Below are 18,388 nucleotides of genomic sequence, written 5' to 3' on the forward strand. Positions count from 1 at the left end.
CCAGGTATTTTTAGAACAAATTAAATGTAGTACTCTTACAATGAGTAACAGAGAACAAACCACCTAGCAGCAAAAGGTCCTAAGTCTGACAGATGTTTAGATGAACTGACAGATGAGAAATTTTTAAATTAGAGCTATTTGGCCCACATCCTTAATATTTCAAGATCAACATAAAAATAAGAAATAAAGGTGGGAATCATAAAGAATAATTTTAGGTCAGAGAAAAATATTTTGTCTTTCCGTTATCAGCTGTAATTTACATTTCCATCACCATCTAATAAACCTTTGAATATAAATGTGGATAGTTATCTGAATTCTCTCCTGCATTCCCTGATCTGAAAAGTTGGAAATTTTTTCTAACTCAGACATCTTGGTCTCCTATGTTGACACGGTGTTTAGTATAAAATGATTTTCACACTGCTATTCCTTCCTGCCCCTCCCCTCCCCTAGCCTCACCTCATTGAATTCAGCACAGTTTTGAAAGATCAATCTAAAATCAGCTACAAAATCTTCAGGTTTTGAGTACATGGAATAATCTTCTTGTAGTCTTTTCTTGATGGTTGACAAATCCATTGGATTTTTAATTATTTTGTAATAATCAGGCACCTTTAAAAAAAAATGAGATGTTATAAATAGCTAAATTCTACCTTGTCCTAAATATAGTCTATGAGATGTGCTCTAAAATTCAGAATGTTCTCATTGCTTTTCTCTGTGCTATCTGTCATTAGTAAAGAAACCCATTTAACAGTGTTTACAAGTGCCCACTGCCTTCCACATACATACTGGTAAAGGTTTGTGTTACTTTTTCCAAGAAGTTTAACCAATTATTGTTTTTGAGACAGGGTCTTGCTCTGTCACCCAGGCTGGAGTGCAGTGACACAATCTCGGCTCACTGCACTTTGCCTCCTGGGCTTAAGTGATCCTCTCACCTCAGCTTCTCGTGTAGCTGGGGCTACAGGCATGTGCTAACATAGCTGGCTAATTTTTGTATTTTTTATAGAGATGGGGTTTTGCCATGTTGCCCAGGCTGGTCTCAAACTCCTGGGTTCAAGCAATCTGCCTCCCAAAGTGCTGGGATTACAGGCATGAGCGACTGCACCCAGTCCCAATTATTTTTAATGAAAAAACTTGTCTTCACATATTCTCTCTTAAATCATCTAGATTTTCTTTCATTATTAAACAAAAAGCAATTACTAGAAATAATATCATTTCTAGTAGAATCTGACATGTTTTTGCTGCATGTATTTATATAACATGTGGTAAAGAGGAAGAAGGACTTCGAATCTGGGTTTAATCCCCAGCTCTGCTGCTCAGTATCACAGTCCTGGGTAAGTTACTTAACCTCAGTTTCTTCATATTCCAGATAGGAATAATCCTGCCAAGCTCACAACATTTTATACAGACTAAATGAGATGGTATTTATTAAGAAAAAGGGGGCTACTTTGTCAGTGCTGTTGATATTAATAACATAACTCTAAGCCAGGATAACAGAAAGCACAATTCAATACCCTGCCTCTTTTGGGTACAAACGAGCCTTCTCCCTGGAAGTATTTATTTCCTATATCAGGTTCTCCAAACCTGTTCTTAAGAAAGAAGCTGTTTATCAGCTGAATGTATTTACTAAGCTGATACTCTTCTAACTTTGTACTAATCTGAGATTTATCAAACTGTAGAACAAATTAATTTTTTTTTTTTTTTTTTTGGAGACAGAGGTTTGCTCTTGTTGCCCAGGCTGGAGTGCAATGGCGTGATCTCGGCTCACTGCAACCTCCGCCTCCTGGGTTCAGACATTAGAATACTTTTTTGGGGTACCAGGCCCTTTCCAGCACCCTAAAATTATGCATTAAAGTCACATCAAACTTTCAATATGAACCTCAACTTTTTTGTATTGGTAGAGTCTACTTATTTACTTGAAGTCTGGACCTATAAATAAAAATAAGTATGGAAAATTTAGCAGGGAGAGATGTCTTTATTTCAAACAAAGTTTTTTTCCAACAGCTTTGGAAACATGCCTAAAACTCCTGAGATACAGACAATTAACAGAAATCACCCCAAACACCCCAGTACTAAGTAAAATAGACGAGAAAAGACGAAAGAATACCTGAGAAATGAACACAAGTTTTGGGCCACTTACTAAAAATGTACCTATATAGAATCAAAGCATTCAGTATGTATTATTAAGATTTAAGGTTTAGATTAAAAAATACTAGAAAATGGTATATAAGCTAGATTCTCATAAATAAAAATTCCAGAAAAGCATTCCACTGTGTAAACATGCACAAAATGACATTAATACTTACAGTTAGAGGAACAGGGTCTTGAAAAGCCAGGCTCATTTCGTGGCAGTAAAGAAATAAAAGTAGGCGTTCACACTTCTAAGCAAAAATAAATAAAAACATAAAATATAAAACAATGAATTCACAGCTTATTTTAAATAACAATCTCAGAGGTTCCAAAGTATCAGACTAAAAATTTAAACTCAGATAAATACAAAAAAATTATTGATTCTTGGAGTTTTGTTCTCCTTCCCAATCTAACTGAACTGTACTACTTGACAATTTAGGGTATATATGATATTTGGGAGCAGGCCCTGTAATTGAATGAACTAACAATCACTAGAAACCCATTTGAAGTTTTCTAACAATAAATTTGCACTTATTGCTCCAGTCTGTGTATTATAAATTAATAATACTCCATTAAAGGAAGAACATATGTCTCTCAGGAGAACTGGAGGTGGACCTTCTCAATGTGCATACAGACCTAAGGCACCTCTCTGCATGCAGAAGGTCCAACCATGTGCTCTGCTATTTATACTTCCCTGCTTATGGGTTTATCCCAGTAACCACTGAGTAGTACTGGCAGTGAATGGGCACGTCCCCTCTTGCATGACAACTTTCATATTGATTGTTCTATTTAATAATTTAGCAAAGGCGTTTTTTTGGTAACAAAGTGTTGACTTGGTAGCTGTAAATGTTATTTACAGTTAAATGTATCAGTTGGCTTTGATGCATAAGTCTAGTCCCATTCAGTTAAAAAAAAAGAATTATTTCCAGGAAGAGTAAAGAAAAAACCCAGCTCCTTGGTGGCAATTCTGAGGAAAAAACTTATCTATGGTAGAAATAAAACAAAATAGAAATTTACTTAAGGTAGATTAAATTTAAAAGTCTAGGCTACATACTCCATCTTGTTCAGGTACAATAAGCTTCTATAAAAAACACACAAAATTCTGTGACTTTTTTTTAAATTTAAAGAAAGTTATACCTTTGTAAAAAAAAAAAAAAAAACTCCTAAATAAAAAGGATCAGTATAAAATCTGGATGGATATACACCTCTCTGATGAAAGGCACCACAGTACAATAATGCATCTTACCAAAAAATTGTCTAACATGCTAGGTTGGAAATGCTCAAAGACTTACCCTTTTATCTATAGGTGTTAATTTAACAAGGCCTTCAGTTTTCTTTTTTTCTGAGTTGTGACTGGGAGCATCACAATCATATTCAACTTCTGGTTTAGATAAGTCTCGGCAGAAAGTACAAATCCACTCTCCACTGTAGGGGGACAATGTACTTTTGAATTTCTAATGCATCATTTCCTCTCTTCACTATTTCCCTTTCCCACCTCCTCCATGACATCTATGATACAGAATTGTTTATTTGGCATGAATTTTATCACTCAGCATTTACCACATACCACTAGGTATACTGTACCATGCTGAGAGGAAACAGCAGAAATATAATGCAAGGGTCTAACATCAAAATCTAGTTAAGAAGGTGTGAGATACATATATGAAAAAACAACAACCAAAAAAACCACCTAGACAAATTAACACATTAATCTAGGGCTCACATATCTAGGGCATAATTGAATTTTTTTCCTCCAAAGGATTCAGAAATCAGAAAAGCTCTTTGTACTGTTCTTGTTACTCTAAGTTTATAAAATTAAATTTTCAAAAGTATAGCCTTCCAAGAACTGAGAGATCAACCCAATGGCTCTTAACCATCTTGGTCAGGATGATGATCATCATCCCCATAGGGTTTGAGAATTTACTTGAAATACTTGTAAATGATACAGTTTGATGCCTGGAAAAAAGACATAATAAACTGGTAGCTGTTATGCCTAAGGACATTGTTCCTTATGGTGACACCTTGTGATAATTTAAAGGGCCTGTTATTTATTTTCTTTTTATAATGACTAGGGAGAGGGTCTTGCTCTGTTGCCCAGTCTGGAGTGCAGTGGTGCAATCACAGCTTACTGCAGCCTTGACCTCTCAGGCTCAACCAATCCTCCCACCTTAGCCACCTGAGTGGCTGGGACTATAGGCATGCACTACCACACCTGGCTAATTTTTTAATTTGTAGAGACAGGGTCTCCCTGTGTTGCTCAGGCTGAATGATTAATTTCTTGAAAGAAGCACAAGGAATAAGCGGAAAGGTATGGGAAAACCTAGACTATTCACTGGGATTTTGGAGTATACATTTGTGCCAAGTAGAATTTCATTTAAGTAATCTTCAAAAGTTTAGAGTAAAAGAATGTGGGAAGGGAAGTACTATCTTACCTTGGAAAATTTGTCAATGTAGGCACGTGACAAGAAAGATGGAATACTTTGGGGCACTTTTCACAGCAGAGGAGTTCCCCTCCGTTTTGACAAACTGCACACCAGTCCTCATTGGGGTCATCCTCTTTCCTTGTCTCTCCAACATGAAGGGGTGACTTCTGGGAAGGATCCAGCCACTCAGACTTTCCATTTGAGGAATTCTCCTGGTGAAGTCCAGGTTGATCTCCTGTACTATCAGGGGCATCTGATCTTAGCACAGTCTCCTCAGAAGTAGAGCTCTGACTGCTATTTAAGAGCAGGGAGGTGAGTATGCTTCTTGGATAATTGGCCTGTAGTAGAAAAAATATATATTTAACTGGTGTTTAAAAAATTTTATCACTAATGCAATTCTGAGCTGTAGGACCACTCTCTAGTGAGCACCTGGCTGCTTCAAAGGAATCTTCATGAGAACAGTATATGTTTACTGCTAACTGGTATAGAAGACATGGACCTCTACTGAAAAATATCAAAATAGAGAAAACAAATCTGAGTCTGGGGATGGCTACAGAAATTCGAGAATGGGTTGGGTAGTGTGGAAGTCAGTCACATGACCTATATATACACCTCACTGGAGCTGTTCATTCAAATTATACCTAAGATACACAAATTGTAAGATGAATCTAAACTTTCTGTTGAAGCCCAGGATGGTAAAAATTTCAAATCTATAACAAGAACAGTCTCCTTCAAATGTTTTCAAAAACTTCAAGGTAATAAACGTAGATATAGTTAAAAGCACTCATTCCTTAGAAGTACTATTTTCAAACCTAGCTTTTTCTTCTGCCATCTACCTCCATATTTCTAAATAAAATGACTGTTAAAGATTGCAATACATCTATAATCCTTGCTAGTGAAGATCAGGAGATTAGGTTTTTACATCCTGACTCTCCAACCCTGTCCTTCCATTCAGACACACACAAAACCACCATTCACCTCATCCCTTTAACTTAGTTTTTATTAAGCATTGCTTTTTTTAGTTGGTAGGTACCGGTGTAACTATTTATTGCCAGTATCTATTCCAACTGACTAGTATTTGTCTGTACTGGTTAAGTATTCTGAAAATCACAATTTTTGGTTAAATGCATACATATTTAGGTTATATCCTGATTGCGTCACAGTTTTTCGTTACATTTGTACTCAGGTGTTTCTTTATATCATTATTATGTAAATATTGTTCACTGTAGACCCACAAAATGTACTATGACATTTCTTTTTGTACAACTTTTTGTTTTTACTAAGACTCTGTAATTACCTTATTTTTTCAGGTACCTATTTCTATGTGATTCTCACAATCTCCAGCAGGAGATTCTCAATACTGTTGAAGCATTTTTCTCCCTTTGGAGTCCTATGTCTTCCTGCTAGAGACTACTGCACAAGCTGCTGCTGCTGTACTGTGGGTTGCCTTTTTCTTCTGTGTCAGATTCCATTTTTGGAATCTTGTATCTTCTTCTTTCTTGTTTTACTATATTTTTGATGATACATATTATCAAATATCTTCCTGAGAATAAGTACTTAAGAATTATCTTGAGAACTTGCACAAAAATGTTTAATCTTCATGTCTGATAATTTGCCTGGGTATAAAACTCTGGTTAGAGAATATCTCTTTTTAGCTGCCCAGTCTCCATATTTGAGCCTCTGATTTTTTAAAACTTTCCTGTTTTTCCATCTTTGACTTTTTGTTTAATTTACTGAGAGATTCCCTCAAATTGTCTTTAAATCCCTTTAAATATAACATTAAAGAAAAAACTCCTAAGAGCTATTTAAGAGTTTCTCTCACCCTACCCACCATGCATAGGAATAATATTGCAAGTATTCATAATTACATTTTGAGGCCTAGATTCTTCATCTGACTCTTGCTTCACTATAACAACAGGGAAATCATAATTTTCTGGTGGTCCACTGTTTTCTTGTTTTATTCGAATTGGCTCCAACATGACCACTGGGACTTTGTGTGTAGAGTCAGCTCCTGCTGGTTTGCTGGAAGAGCCGGAGCTGTAAGTATGAGAGAGAAGAAAAAGCAATCTAAGAATGTGAAGCTGAATACCTCATAAAAAGTATAACAACAACTTTCTAAAATAATACTGTATCCTCACAACAGTAAGTATGTTACATCGGCAATTAATGATGCCTAACGAAACTGCTATATGCAAGTTTCATTTATGATAAAAATGTTTTACATATTAACCTATCTAAATAGTTATATATCTGGAAAGATGTTTCAATAAACCTAAACTTTTAAAAACCTGAGGCTTTACAATTAGGCAACCAGATTTAGTATCTTAGAACTGGCATCTGATTTTAGACTTTCTCATTTCCTTCTCCAGTCAGTAGCAAAGTAATACTTTGGTGAAGACAATGAAATAATCATTTATTTAAACAATGCTATTTAAAGAAGGTAGTGGGACAAAAACCTTTTACAGATATTTACTATGTTCTCATAGGATTAAAGGCAAACTTTTCTCCTTCAGACAATTCTTCCATATGATTAAGAAAGTAAGAACTGGGTTCACTAGGAGGAATTTTCAGGCATAATGCAGGGAAGAGGAGGGCAGTTGCTTAAAATAGAATTTCAATAACTGTATATTCATTTATTTTAAAGTAGAATCAATATTTAGTCATTAGAGATCAAATTAGCATAAAATTTTATCTTTTCCTTGTTTGTGTTTCTATATAGTATACTGTGTTATACCTATTCATTTTTATGTTTTCTTTGCTATTATATGAATATCAAACATTTCTTATTTTCAACATATAGACAAATATTCTTCTATCTTCAAAGGTAAATTTGTACTTTTGTTAATCCCTTAACTAATTTATTAAGATTTTAATTAAAGATAAAGGAAATTGTTCAAAATATATTGAGTATCAAAACATGTTGAACACTGGCAAGAGAAATCTAATAAGAGATTTTATGTACTAGAAAATATGGTTTAGTCAGTTTACCTTCCTCGGCTTCCAACGCTGGAGGCACTAGGTGAACGTATTGGGGGGTGTACACTAGTCATAGTAACAGGTCCTGAGGAGGGGGAAATCATACATTCATAAAACGAATGAATAATTATGCATTGAAGTCCTATTGAATGTGTTCACTTAGCACTACATTGAAACTGGGAACCATGATTAAATTATATGAAACAGTAAGTAGCTGCTGAATTTTCAGCAGTCGGTTACAGCCTGTTACACTGGCAGGGTTTTTCAACCTCTGCACTATTGACTTTTGGGCCAGATAATTCTCCTTGTTGTGGAGGAATGTCTCTGCATTTTAGGATGTTTAGCAACATCCCTGGTCTCCACCAATTATTAGATACCAGTGGCATCTCTCTATACTTCCCAGCTTGGGGTGTGACAATCAAAAACGTCTCCAAACATTGCCAAGTCTTTCTGTGTTACAGTAACAGGGGTAAGATCTCAGTGAGACCCTAGTGCCAGCGGAAGCTACAGAAGACAATGAAAGGTGGTATGGGCTGATAGAAAAGGAGTTCAAAAAAGAAAACCAAGTAAACAAAATGAGACCAACTAATGGAAGGCACAAAGTCAGATCAATGGGTTCAGACTTGAGGCAATAAGCAAAAGAGGGATTCTGGACTACTGCCCTAAAAAGATTAAGAAGCTATGCTCTGGTGGTAGTGTAGACAGTAACAAGGAAGATCTAATTAAAAGCAGCCAAGAAAGAAGGAAAACTGCTGTAAATAATTTTGATTTGAACTGATGAAGGCCCAAACTAAACAGTAACAGTAGGAATACAATCCAAGTGGGAAGCAGAAAACAATTTCGAAGTGACAAGTTCTAAAAGGTTTGATGAACAACAGGATATGGCTGATAAAATGGAGAGGAAAAAATCCATTTCATTGGTTTGTAAACTCTGGAGAATTTCATTTAAAAATAAAAGGCCTGGGCAACAAAGACCCATCTCTAACAACAACAAAACAAAACAACAACAACCACAAAATTAGCCAGGCTTGGTGGCACCTACCTGTAGTCCCCACTACTGGGAAGGCTAAAGCAGGAGGATCGCTAGAGCACAAGCATTTGAGGCTGCAGTGAGCCATGATTGCTACACCCTGAGCAACAGAGTAACACCCTGCCTCAAAATCAGTCAAAACAATGACTATTTATAATCTTCTGATAAGAATACATGCTTCATTTTAGAATAGTTGAAAACTATAAAAAGATATAACATTTAAGTAGCCCATAACTTCTCCATCCATATATAAACACTGCTAAGGTTGATATATCTCTTTCCAGTTTTAAACATACTTTTACATCTTTTATATGATTCTGTATACTTGTTTTCACTAAACAGTATTCCATGAGCATGCCATTAAAAACTCTATATGAGCATTGTTTGAATAGCTAAATAATATTCTGTTTACAAGTAAGTACATTCTAATTTATTTTTATTCTCTTATATTTGGGCACTGCTTCAAAATTTTAACTACTGCAAATAATGCTTTAATAAATAGTAATATAAATATTAATAAATATGTTCTGCCTATCCAATTCCTAATTATTTCCTTATAATTGGGGTATTAAAATGGAAATTACTGGGTTCAAGGGTACATACATTTCCCAAGCCCCTTGAAGCAAATATCCTACTAGGTAATACATATAAGGTACTTTGCCCACAGTCTGGCCCACAGTACAGTATTAGATAAATGTAAACTTTAGTAATATTGCTATGATGATTTCCAGGAATGTTTTGCCAACTCATACCCCTTCCACCTATGTATGAGAGTACCTCTCACATTCTCAATGACTATTTTTATTATTTAAATCTTAGCTAATTCAGTAACTTAGAAATTCTATCTTGTTTTGATTTTTCTTATGACCACTAGTAAGAATGACATTTTTGTCTCATCTGCTATATTGGATAAATGTATTTCCTCTTTAGGGAATTATCTGCTTCATCATGTCCTTTGGCAATACTACATATGTTCCTTATTTGTATAAACCTGTCATATGATAAACAGTTTTTCTGCCATATTTTGTCAAAAGTTTGTTTAAAATAGGCATCCCCATTTAAATTGTGTTCATGTGACTGGTGAGTGACTCTTTTCATATTTTGGTTTAAGGTACCTATGTCCTCAGAAGTAATATTAGAGTTTTTCTCTCAGAGGAAATGAGTAGGTATGTTAAGATTCACAAACACAATTAAACACCAAACAAATCACCAAAAGAGTGATATTTCTACTTATTGTCACTAATACATTTTGACCCTAGGCAAATTACATCTTAAAGATCACATCACACGCAACTTATCAATAAGAGAGAAGATAACACCAATTTCCCCCTGGAAGTACTATAATGGTGGGAAGTTCTGTTGAAATTGAAAAGGTAAAGAAGGCCTGGTATGATGGCTCATGCCTGTAATCCCAAAGCTTTGGGAGGCTAAGGCAGAAGGATCACATAAGGCCAGAAGTTCAAGACTGTTTCTACCAAAAAACAAAAAACATTAGCCACGCTTGGTAGAGCAGCACACTTACAGTCCCAACTACTCAGGAGGCTGAAGTGGGAGATCGCTAGAGCTCAGGAGTAAGTCTGCAGTGAACTATGATTGCACCACTGCACTCTAGCCTGGGCAACAGAGTGAGACTGTGACCCGAAAGAAAGGATAAAGAAATTTAATCCTTGTTTTCTTTGAAAGCATACTAATTTTACATAGTGAAAAACTCAGATTAAGCATTCAACAAAAAAGAAAGGGAAGAGGGGTAATTTTTTATTCCAAGTTAAGTGAAAACTAGAAAAACTTTCACAAAAATCAAAAGAAGCCCACTTTACCTGCAAGGCCTGGAGATGGCACTGATGAATTTGGTGACTGGACCGTTCTGTTTGAGGGTGGTCTTGGCTGGCCATGATCTATATTAGTATCTTTCCTCACAATATTGTCCAGCATAATAGTACTCGAACAGTCAATCTTACAAGAAAAGAAATTATTTCAGGGCATTCTGACTTTGCAAGTTAAAAGCTACTTTTAAATTTATAAGAAAGCTTCAATAACTTAATTATTATCAAATAACAAAACATAGATACCACATTTGAGAAGTTCTAACAGATATTTTCCCCATAAACAACCTTGAATAAAGATTTTCACTATCTTAGTGTTTCACTTTAGTAAAATATTAAGGACAGTATTTCAGAAACAAGAGTCAAAAGGAGTATCATGTCATTCACACTCTTAAAAATTGAAAAAAAAATTCTTAATTTATAAAGAAACGACAAAAGGTTGCCATATGAAAAACATAAACTTGGTGAGAAGACTATCACAATTTTACATTTCTTGCAAATCTCTTTAATGTCTCCCTAAACAGCATTCAATCTATTGTGGTGTATAGTTTTGCTTGAAAAATATGAAGAAAATCTAGCCTCACATAGATAGGACCTAGTGGACCCTCTGAAAGGGATACTTTAGCAACTGATACTCTGGGTATGTGCTAGATAGATGAAGTCCATATATCTATAGCACTGACCTCACTGAATACATTACTCTTGTTTTGTAGGAGAAAAGATGAACCCTAAAGATTCTTGCTTTAATATAACAGGAATACAAATAACACTGTTTTCCTTATCCACTGCCAGGCAAAAATACTTATAAATCCCTAATGAGTAAGAGTTTACTGCTTTAGGCACAAAAATTCCTTCATGCCTACATATACCAAATTTCCCACCAATGTCTTTGGGCTTAAAATCCAGTTCAATTCTTTAACATAGTTCTACTCTTGTTCATCCAGGATTCTATAAGATAATTAAGTCCTACAGCCATAGGGCACAGTTTGTATATAATTAATCAATTTCTTGCTTATGCACCTAGAATGGTACTAGTTATGAAGCACGTTTGGGAGAAATGAGAAAACAGTCACTCATTTTAGTTTATTCTGTAATTCATAAGAGGAATTTCAGGTAAGAAAGGCTGGTGGAAAAAGGTTCACCTGTATGAGATCTGCAGAGGAAAAAGCAGAAAGAATTTTACTTCCTGTGGGTTCGGGGGCGGGGGAAATCGGGCTGGGTGGTTAATACACAGGGTCATTTTTGTTTTAATATTCTTTTGGCAATACTTGGCCAATATTTTTCAGAGAGTACAAAAAGTACTAGAATTACTAAATTCGTGAGAACTTAATACAAGGAAAGTTGTTTATGTTGTGGGATAATCCTAAAAACCAAATAAAACTATGGGGATTAGATATAAGGTTTCCTATGAACCATCCATACATGAAAAAATATATGTATCCTACTCATTTAAAGTATACAAAACTATTTTAAAAATGGAATGACTCTGGTAAGATTAACAATGCAACTATTAGGAAATATTAATTGATCTCAACTTGAAAAACAAATTAAATAATGAAAATAAAAAAGTTCTTTTCACAATCTTATAGGTAATTCAATCCAAGTACAGAGTACACGACATTTCCTAAAAGCTTCTTAACATTAGGTTGCATATGTGTATGTGCACGACGGTGGGTTATCTAACCTTAGATTAAAAAAAGGATCAAACACAGAATCAACTTATATATAAAGATATGTCTACAGAATGTAGAATTTCTCCCTTTGGAATAGTCAAACTGACTGGGTGTGGTGGCTCATGCCTGTAATCCCAGCACTTTAGGAGGCCCAGGCGGGAGGATCCCTTCAGCCCAGGAGTTCAAGACCAGCCTGGGTAACATAGGGAGTCTCCCCCATCTCTATTAAAAATAAAAATCATTAAAAAATATAATAAATAACAAAAAGTCATACCGACAAAGAGTTTGGAGAGTGAGTTAATTCACATGTAATATAAACCAGAGGTAATTTTGCACTTGTCAGTATGATCTAACAGGATTTCTCTTATTAAACTTGTCTTCATCTCTTCTGATGTCCAGCCATTCAACTTCCCAGCATATCTTTCCATGTCCTTACTTTTCTCCTTTCCCAGCTTAGATTCCATGATCCCTCACCATAATCACTCATTTACAAACACCTTTAACTCTGGTGGCTTGAAAGTCATTAGGTTATGTGTCCAATGTTCATAATCTTTTTACTTTTACGACCGTTGTAATATTCTAAAGGATTAAAATTAACTTGTAAAAACAAACAACCTATAATCCAACAAATTCATGCCTTCTACCAGATCCAAATTCACTGACAATTTTCTTTCATTCTTGAGACAGGGTCTCGCTCTGTTAGGCTGGAGTGCAGTGGCATGATCTCGGCTCACCACAGCCTCCGCCTCACAAGTAGCTGGGATTACAGGCGTGTGCTACCATGCCTGGTTAATTTCTGTATTTTTTGGTAGAAACAGGATTTCACCATGTTGGCCAGGCTGGTCTCAAACTCCTGACGTCAAGTGATCCATCTGCCTCAGCCTCCCAAAGTGCTGGGATTACAGGAGTGAGCCACTGTACCCGGTGGACAATTTTCAACAGATGCTAGTATAAATTTTGTGTCTACTTACATCTGGAAGAGAGGGAAGATTATAAGACCCTCCCACTGGTGAGCTCAAATCGATCATAGGTGAACCAAAAGCCTTTCCATCGTATCCTGCTGCACTAGTAATCGTGGGACTGGAAGGAGTAGAGGATGTGCTGTTGGTAGTTGATGGGGTTCCCTGTCCACTGCTGATCTGCCACTACAGTAACAAGAAGGGAAGAACAAAGGCTATCAACAAGCTTATAAAATACAAAGTCTATCTAATCACTCACACAAAATGAAGTAGAAGAGTTCAACTGTAATTTACATGGAAGGAGAATGGGACAGGGAAAGACTGTACAAGTATATATAATTTTCATTAATCTTGTCAAAAAAAAAACAAAAAAAACACACAGTAAAAAGCACTGATTTTTACTGGAAGACAACAGTTAGTATATACCAGAAAATCACAGTACCCAATCTTGGCAGGTTTATACGTACTGGAAAAAAAAAAAAAAGTAAATATATACATAGCAACTTCAAGTTAAAGATGGAGGGCTGAAAACATACATTTCTTCTATCCCTATCTGAAACACCTGAAAACAATAAGCTACAGACTGGTGCTTTCGGGATTTTATATTGCTCTTTCTCTATATAAAGAGATTAATTAGGGCTCGATAAATATCCGAGGAAAGTACTATCATTCCTGCTGAGATAAACACATTAAGATGATGACAGGCTTGCTGAAGTATATAGAAGTGAAGCATGCTGCTGTCTGCAATTTACTCAAAACCTATTGAAAAATATGATAGGCTGGGCATGGCGGCTCATGCCTGTAATCCCAGCACTTTGGGAGCCCGAGATGGGTGGATCACTTAAGGTCAGGAGTTCAACACCAGCCTGGCCAACATGGTGAAACTCCATCTCTACTAAAAACACAAAAATTAACTGGGCGTGGTGGTGGGCACCTGTAATCCCAGCTACTTGGGAGGCTGTGGCAGGAGAATCACTGGAACCCAGGAGGCAGAGGGTGCAGTAAGCCAAGACCCCACACCAGTGCACTCCAGCCTGGGCTACAGAGAGCGAGATTCCGCCTCAAAAAAAAAAAAAAAAAAAAAAAGGATGACTTGATGAATGGACAAAGGAATAAATACGTAATAAGGCAAGCAGAACAAAATGTTCCCTATATAATTCTTTCAATTTGTATTGTGTTTGAAAATTTTCATGCTGGGAGAAGAAAAATAAGAATATTGCAAGATGCTGCATTTTCCAAACATGGTCATTCATAAATGAACAACACTATATAGAGAGACAGTGTCTGAAACATTTTAATTGTGAAAAACCTAATTTATATATTCCACTGTAAAAACTACATATAGAAACATAGCTGGACATGAATGTCCTCTTTACCACCTACTCCTCCCTCATATTCCCTACCCCTATGCCCCCTTTCCTCCTCCTCTACCAAGAACAATCAGTTAGTTGGTGGATCGTTTCAGGTTTTTTTCTATGTACATGATGAGGCTGGAGGAAAACACACACACAAATGAGGTAACACCTCACAAAAATTCTATAACATGCTTTTCCTCACATACTCAGAAAATCATATCTAGATTACTGCATTTTCTTAATATCTGAAAAGTATTCCACTGTATGAGTACATGTTAATTTCTTAAACTCATCTACTACTTAAAATCAATTTCCCACGAGATTTTTTCCTGGCTTGTTCACTTATTCATTCATGTTTACAATTTTGGTCAACAACCATTTTTAAAAAACATATTTAGAGTGCCTACTCATTAAAATATAATAAATAGGGAAGAGGTAAACATGTGAGTACTGAGCATGTGCTAGATGCTTGTGTATACTTTAGAATAAACTCTCAACATTAACTCTGCAAGATACTCATTTTATAGCTGAGGCAAGTGAGATGTGAAAAGACTAATGCCACAAAATTATTAGGTAAATAAGCAGAATTTAAGGCCAAACTGAAGCTTTTTACTTTCCTTCAAATGATGAAATAATTGGTATGAATTTTATTTTAAATAATTAAAATATTGTTTAAGAGAATTTGGTGATGATATAGCAAAGCCAAATTGATTATACAAACATATGTATAGACACAGAATGTGAATACTTTTAGAATATTAAAATGATTTTATTAAAATGAATGTTACAGAATTATGAAAATTGCATCATCTTTTATTTTGGTCTTGGAGAAAAAAATTAAACCAAAATCAGTCTACAATCAGCTAGACAGGCTGTTGTCACAGGAGCTTTGAGAAGAAACACTGTGATAACTTTCACTTCAGGATAATGTAAAACACAGAAAATATTTTTACCTGAAGACATTAAGAATATAAATAATACAGCCAGGTATTACAGGTGGGATTACAGGCCCACACCTGTAATCCCAGCACTTTGGGAGGCTGAGGTGGGCATATCACCTGAGGCCAGGAGTTCGAGATCAGCCTGGCCAACATGGTGAAACCCTGTCTCTACTAAAAATACAAAAATTAGCCAAGCATGGTAGTGGGCACTTGTAATCCCAGCTACTCTGGAGGCTGAGGCAAGAAAATCGCTTGAACCCGGGAGGCAGAGGTTGCAGTGAGCTGAGATCATGCCCCTGTACTCTAGCCTGAGTAACAGAGCAAGACTCCGTTTAAAAAAAAAAAAAGAGGCCAGGCATGGTGGCTCACGAGTTTAGGAGATTGAGACCATCCTGGCTAACACGGTGAAACCCTGTCTCTACTAAAAATACAAAAAAAGTTAGCCGGGCATGGTGGCGAGTACCTGTAGTCTCAGCTACTGGGGAGGCTGAGGCAGGAGAATGGCGTGAACCCAGGAGGCGGAGCTTGCAGTGAGCCAAGACTGTGCCACTGCACTCCAGCCTGGGCAACAGAGAGAGACTCTGTCTCAAAAAAAATAAAAAATGAAAATAAATAAATAAGCTGTATCATATTAAATATGCATTAAATAATAAACTTCATCAGATATATATGTATTCCTTCTTGAAACTGTGCCATAATTTTGTTTCCAAGAAATCTTCTTGGGACACTTTGAATATTGATTTATTGTTCTATTTTGTGGAATGTAACTTGTATTTGTTAGAATACTTTTATCTTAGGAAATTTAATATACTCACCTAAAAGTTATCCATACCATATTATAAAAATTAATACCTATGGTCATTGATTATATTGGGCCTTCACTTCTACATAAGTGGTTTAATTTCTCTTATTGATAAAAAGCATCAAACGTTGCAATTCACATTATTTAAAAAATGAAAAAGAAAGCTTGCTCTTGGCTATTTGCTGTTGCTTAATCTATAAATTCATTGTGATCTGAAAGTAGAAAGCAGCAGAATAAGCAAGTGAGAAAGGAAGGTAGATCTATACCTGTTTTATGGCTTGTTGAGCCAAGAAAGCCATCTGTAGGGGATTGGGCTTTATTGCTTGTCGTGGTATATTCTGGTTTGGTGGATACCTCAGTTGTTGAGGATGAGGAGGAAGAACTGGTCCATTGGGTTTGGGGCTGTGATTCTGAAAGTTTATCAAACGTGGAGGGGGTTGCTAGAAAAAAGAAATTAAACCAATTTAGTAACAATCTTCTTCTGAAAAACAAATTATAAATCTCTATCTTATAAAACTTTTACAGAAAAACAGAACTCTGCCACAGATCAATCAATCAAGATTTACATAAGGGAATGAGGGGTGGGGGGTGGGCAGACTTTCAGAATTTGTGTAAACAACTTTTTTAAAAGAACCTTATTAGGAAAGAACCTTGGGAGAGGGATTGCCACCTAGATTTTGTAAGTAGATTGTACCAGTATTGGACCTAGGCCATGTTGGGAAGTAGGTAAAATGTGTCTTTGGTATCCTTCTAAGTCCTTCACAATTATCTTTCACAGAGAACTACCCTTTTGAGACCTCCTAAAAATAAAGTGATGGTAGAATAATAATTGCTAACACTTATTGAGCAGTTATTAAATGCCAGATACTGCTTTAAGTGCTTCACATGTATTCACTAATTTATTCTTAACAATATAATAAAGCACAGATTATTTGTATTTTATAGATAAGAAAACTAAAATAAAGCACAGAAAATTTAGTAACTTGCGATTAAGAAAGACAGTAAGGCATGGAGCTGGGATTTGAACAAGTAGTCTGGCTCAGTGGGTGTACTCAAAATAAATTGTTAATAATGAAAATAGTTGATATTAATAACACTTAATAAGTTTTAGATCTTAATGAGCCCTGCCAGGCATTTTACATATTATTATGTCATTGAGCCTTATGCAGTAGGTATTACCTTTGTTTTGTAAATTAGGAAACTAAAAGTTTGAAAACATAGATAATTTGAAAAAAGTCACACAGCTAATACCAAGCAGCACACCAAGACTTTAATCCAAATCTAGTCTGCCATATCATTGCCAAAACATGTTCCGGTGCTTAGCTGGCTGTTAAGATACTGACTAATTACAACTTAGAGGATAAGTCTCCATAGAAGAAAACATATTTTGTTTTTTTGTTTTGAGATGGAGTCTTGTTCTGATCTCAGCTCACTGCAACCTCTGCCTCCTGGGTTCAAATGATTCTCCTGCCTCAGCCTCCCAAGTAGCTGGAATTGCAGGAATGCCCCACCATACCTGGCTAATTTTTGTATTTTTAGTAGAGATGGGGTTTTGCCCTGTTGGTCAGGCTGGTTTTGAACTCCTGACCTCAAGTGATCAGCCCACCTCAGCCTCCCAAAGTCCTGGGATTAAAGGCTTGACCCACTGTGCCTGGCCAGAAAACATATCATCAAAGCCAAGTCTCCAAGAACAACCCTGGTTGATTATAGGAACGCTGGGTGAAGGAATCACAAACGAGGCTGAAGCAGAAATTAAAAAGAGAAAAACAAGTTTTCCTGTACTTAGCTGATTCACTCCAAGGCCGGCAATAGGCAGGGCCCTGGCAAAGCCTTGATAAAACTATCTGGAAAGCCAGAGCCCAAAGGAAGGAGCTCCAGAGACTCTCCCAACACCCCCTCAGAGCAAGGTTAAGAAAATCAAATTCCTTTACTATCTCCTCATCCCCCTTACCATTACTCAATTTCCAAGTTTTGTAAGTTCCTGTTTTTCCTTCAAAGCAGCTGCAAGGTCACAAGCTATGCTAAGGATTACAAAACCTGTCACTGTTTGATTAACTGCCTTTGTTCTGCTTCTGTAAGCCTGCTTGCCTGCACTAATGGAGTTTCACGCCATTAGATTCCCGCTGTGCCATTTAAACTAGCCAACCCCCTTTCAGAAGTGTGTATAAAAGTTAAGCCCTGTCTTTGTTCGGGGCCTACCCTTTGGATGTGAATCCGTTGGGCCAGTGGCCACTTAAATAAAATCCTTCTGTTCCACCTATTGGTCTCTCCAGTCCTCTGAT

General features: G+C 36.2%; 1 protein-coding gene across 2 annotated transcripts in view; it reads right to left on the reverse strand.

Moving 5' to 3' along the window:
- The window catches only part of LOC105471312 (tripartite motif containing 24), a 124,196-nt gene that overhangs the window by 1,418 nt on the left and 104,390 nt on the right, over positions 1–18,388 (reverse strand). For both annotated transcript variants that reach the window (XM_011723738.3, XM_011723737.3), the window contains exons 10-18: positions 16,373–16,546; positions 13,021–13,194; positions 10,371–10,506; positions 7,536–7,608; positions 6,416–6,584; positions 4,557–4,885; positions 3,417–3,549; positions 2,301–2,375; positions 457–606 (exon numbers count right to left, since the gene is read on the reverse strand). In XM_011723738.3, the coding sequence (XP_011722040.1) occupies positions 457–606; positions 2,301–2,375; positions 3,417–3,549; positions 4,557–4,885; positions 6,416–6,584; positions 7,536–7,608; positions 10,371–10,506; positions 13,021–13,194; positions 16,373–16,546 (1,413 nt within the window). The remainder of the gene's footprint in view (positions 1–456; positions 607–2,300; positions 2,376–3,416; positions 3,550–4,556; positions 4,886–6,415; positions 6,585–7,535; positions 7,609–10,370; positions 10,507–13,020; positions 13,195–16,372; positions 16,547–18,388) is intronic.

The sequence above is a fragment of the Macaca nemestrina genome, chromosome 4 (assembly GCF_043159975.1).
Source record: "Macaca nemestrina isolate mMacNem1 chromosome 4, mMacNem.hap1, whole genome shotgun sequence".
In the NCBI taxonomy this organism is placed as follows: Eukaryota; Metazoa; Chordata; class Mammalia; order Primates; family Cercopithecidae; genus Macaca; species Macaca nemestrina.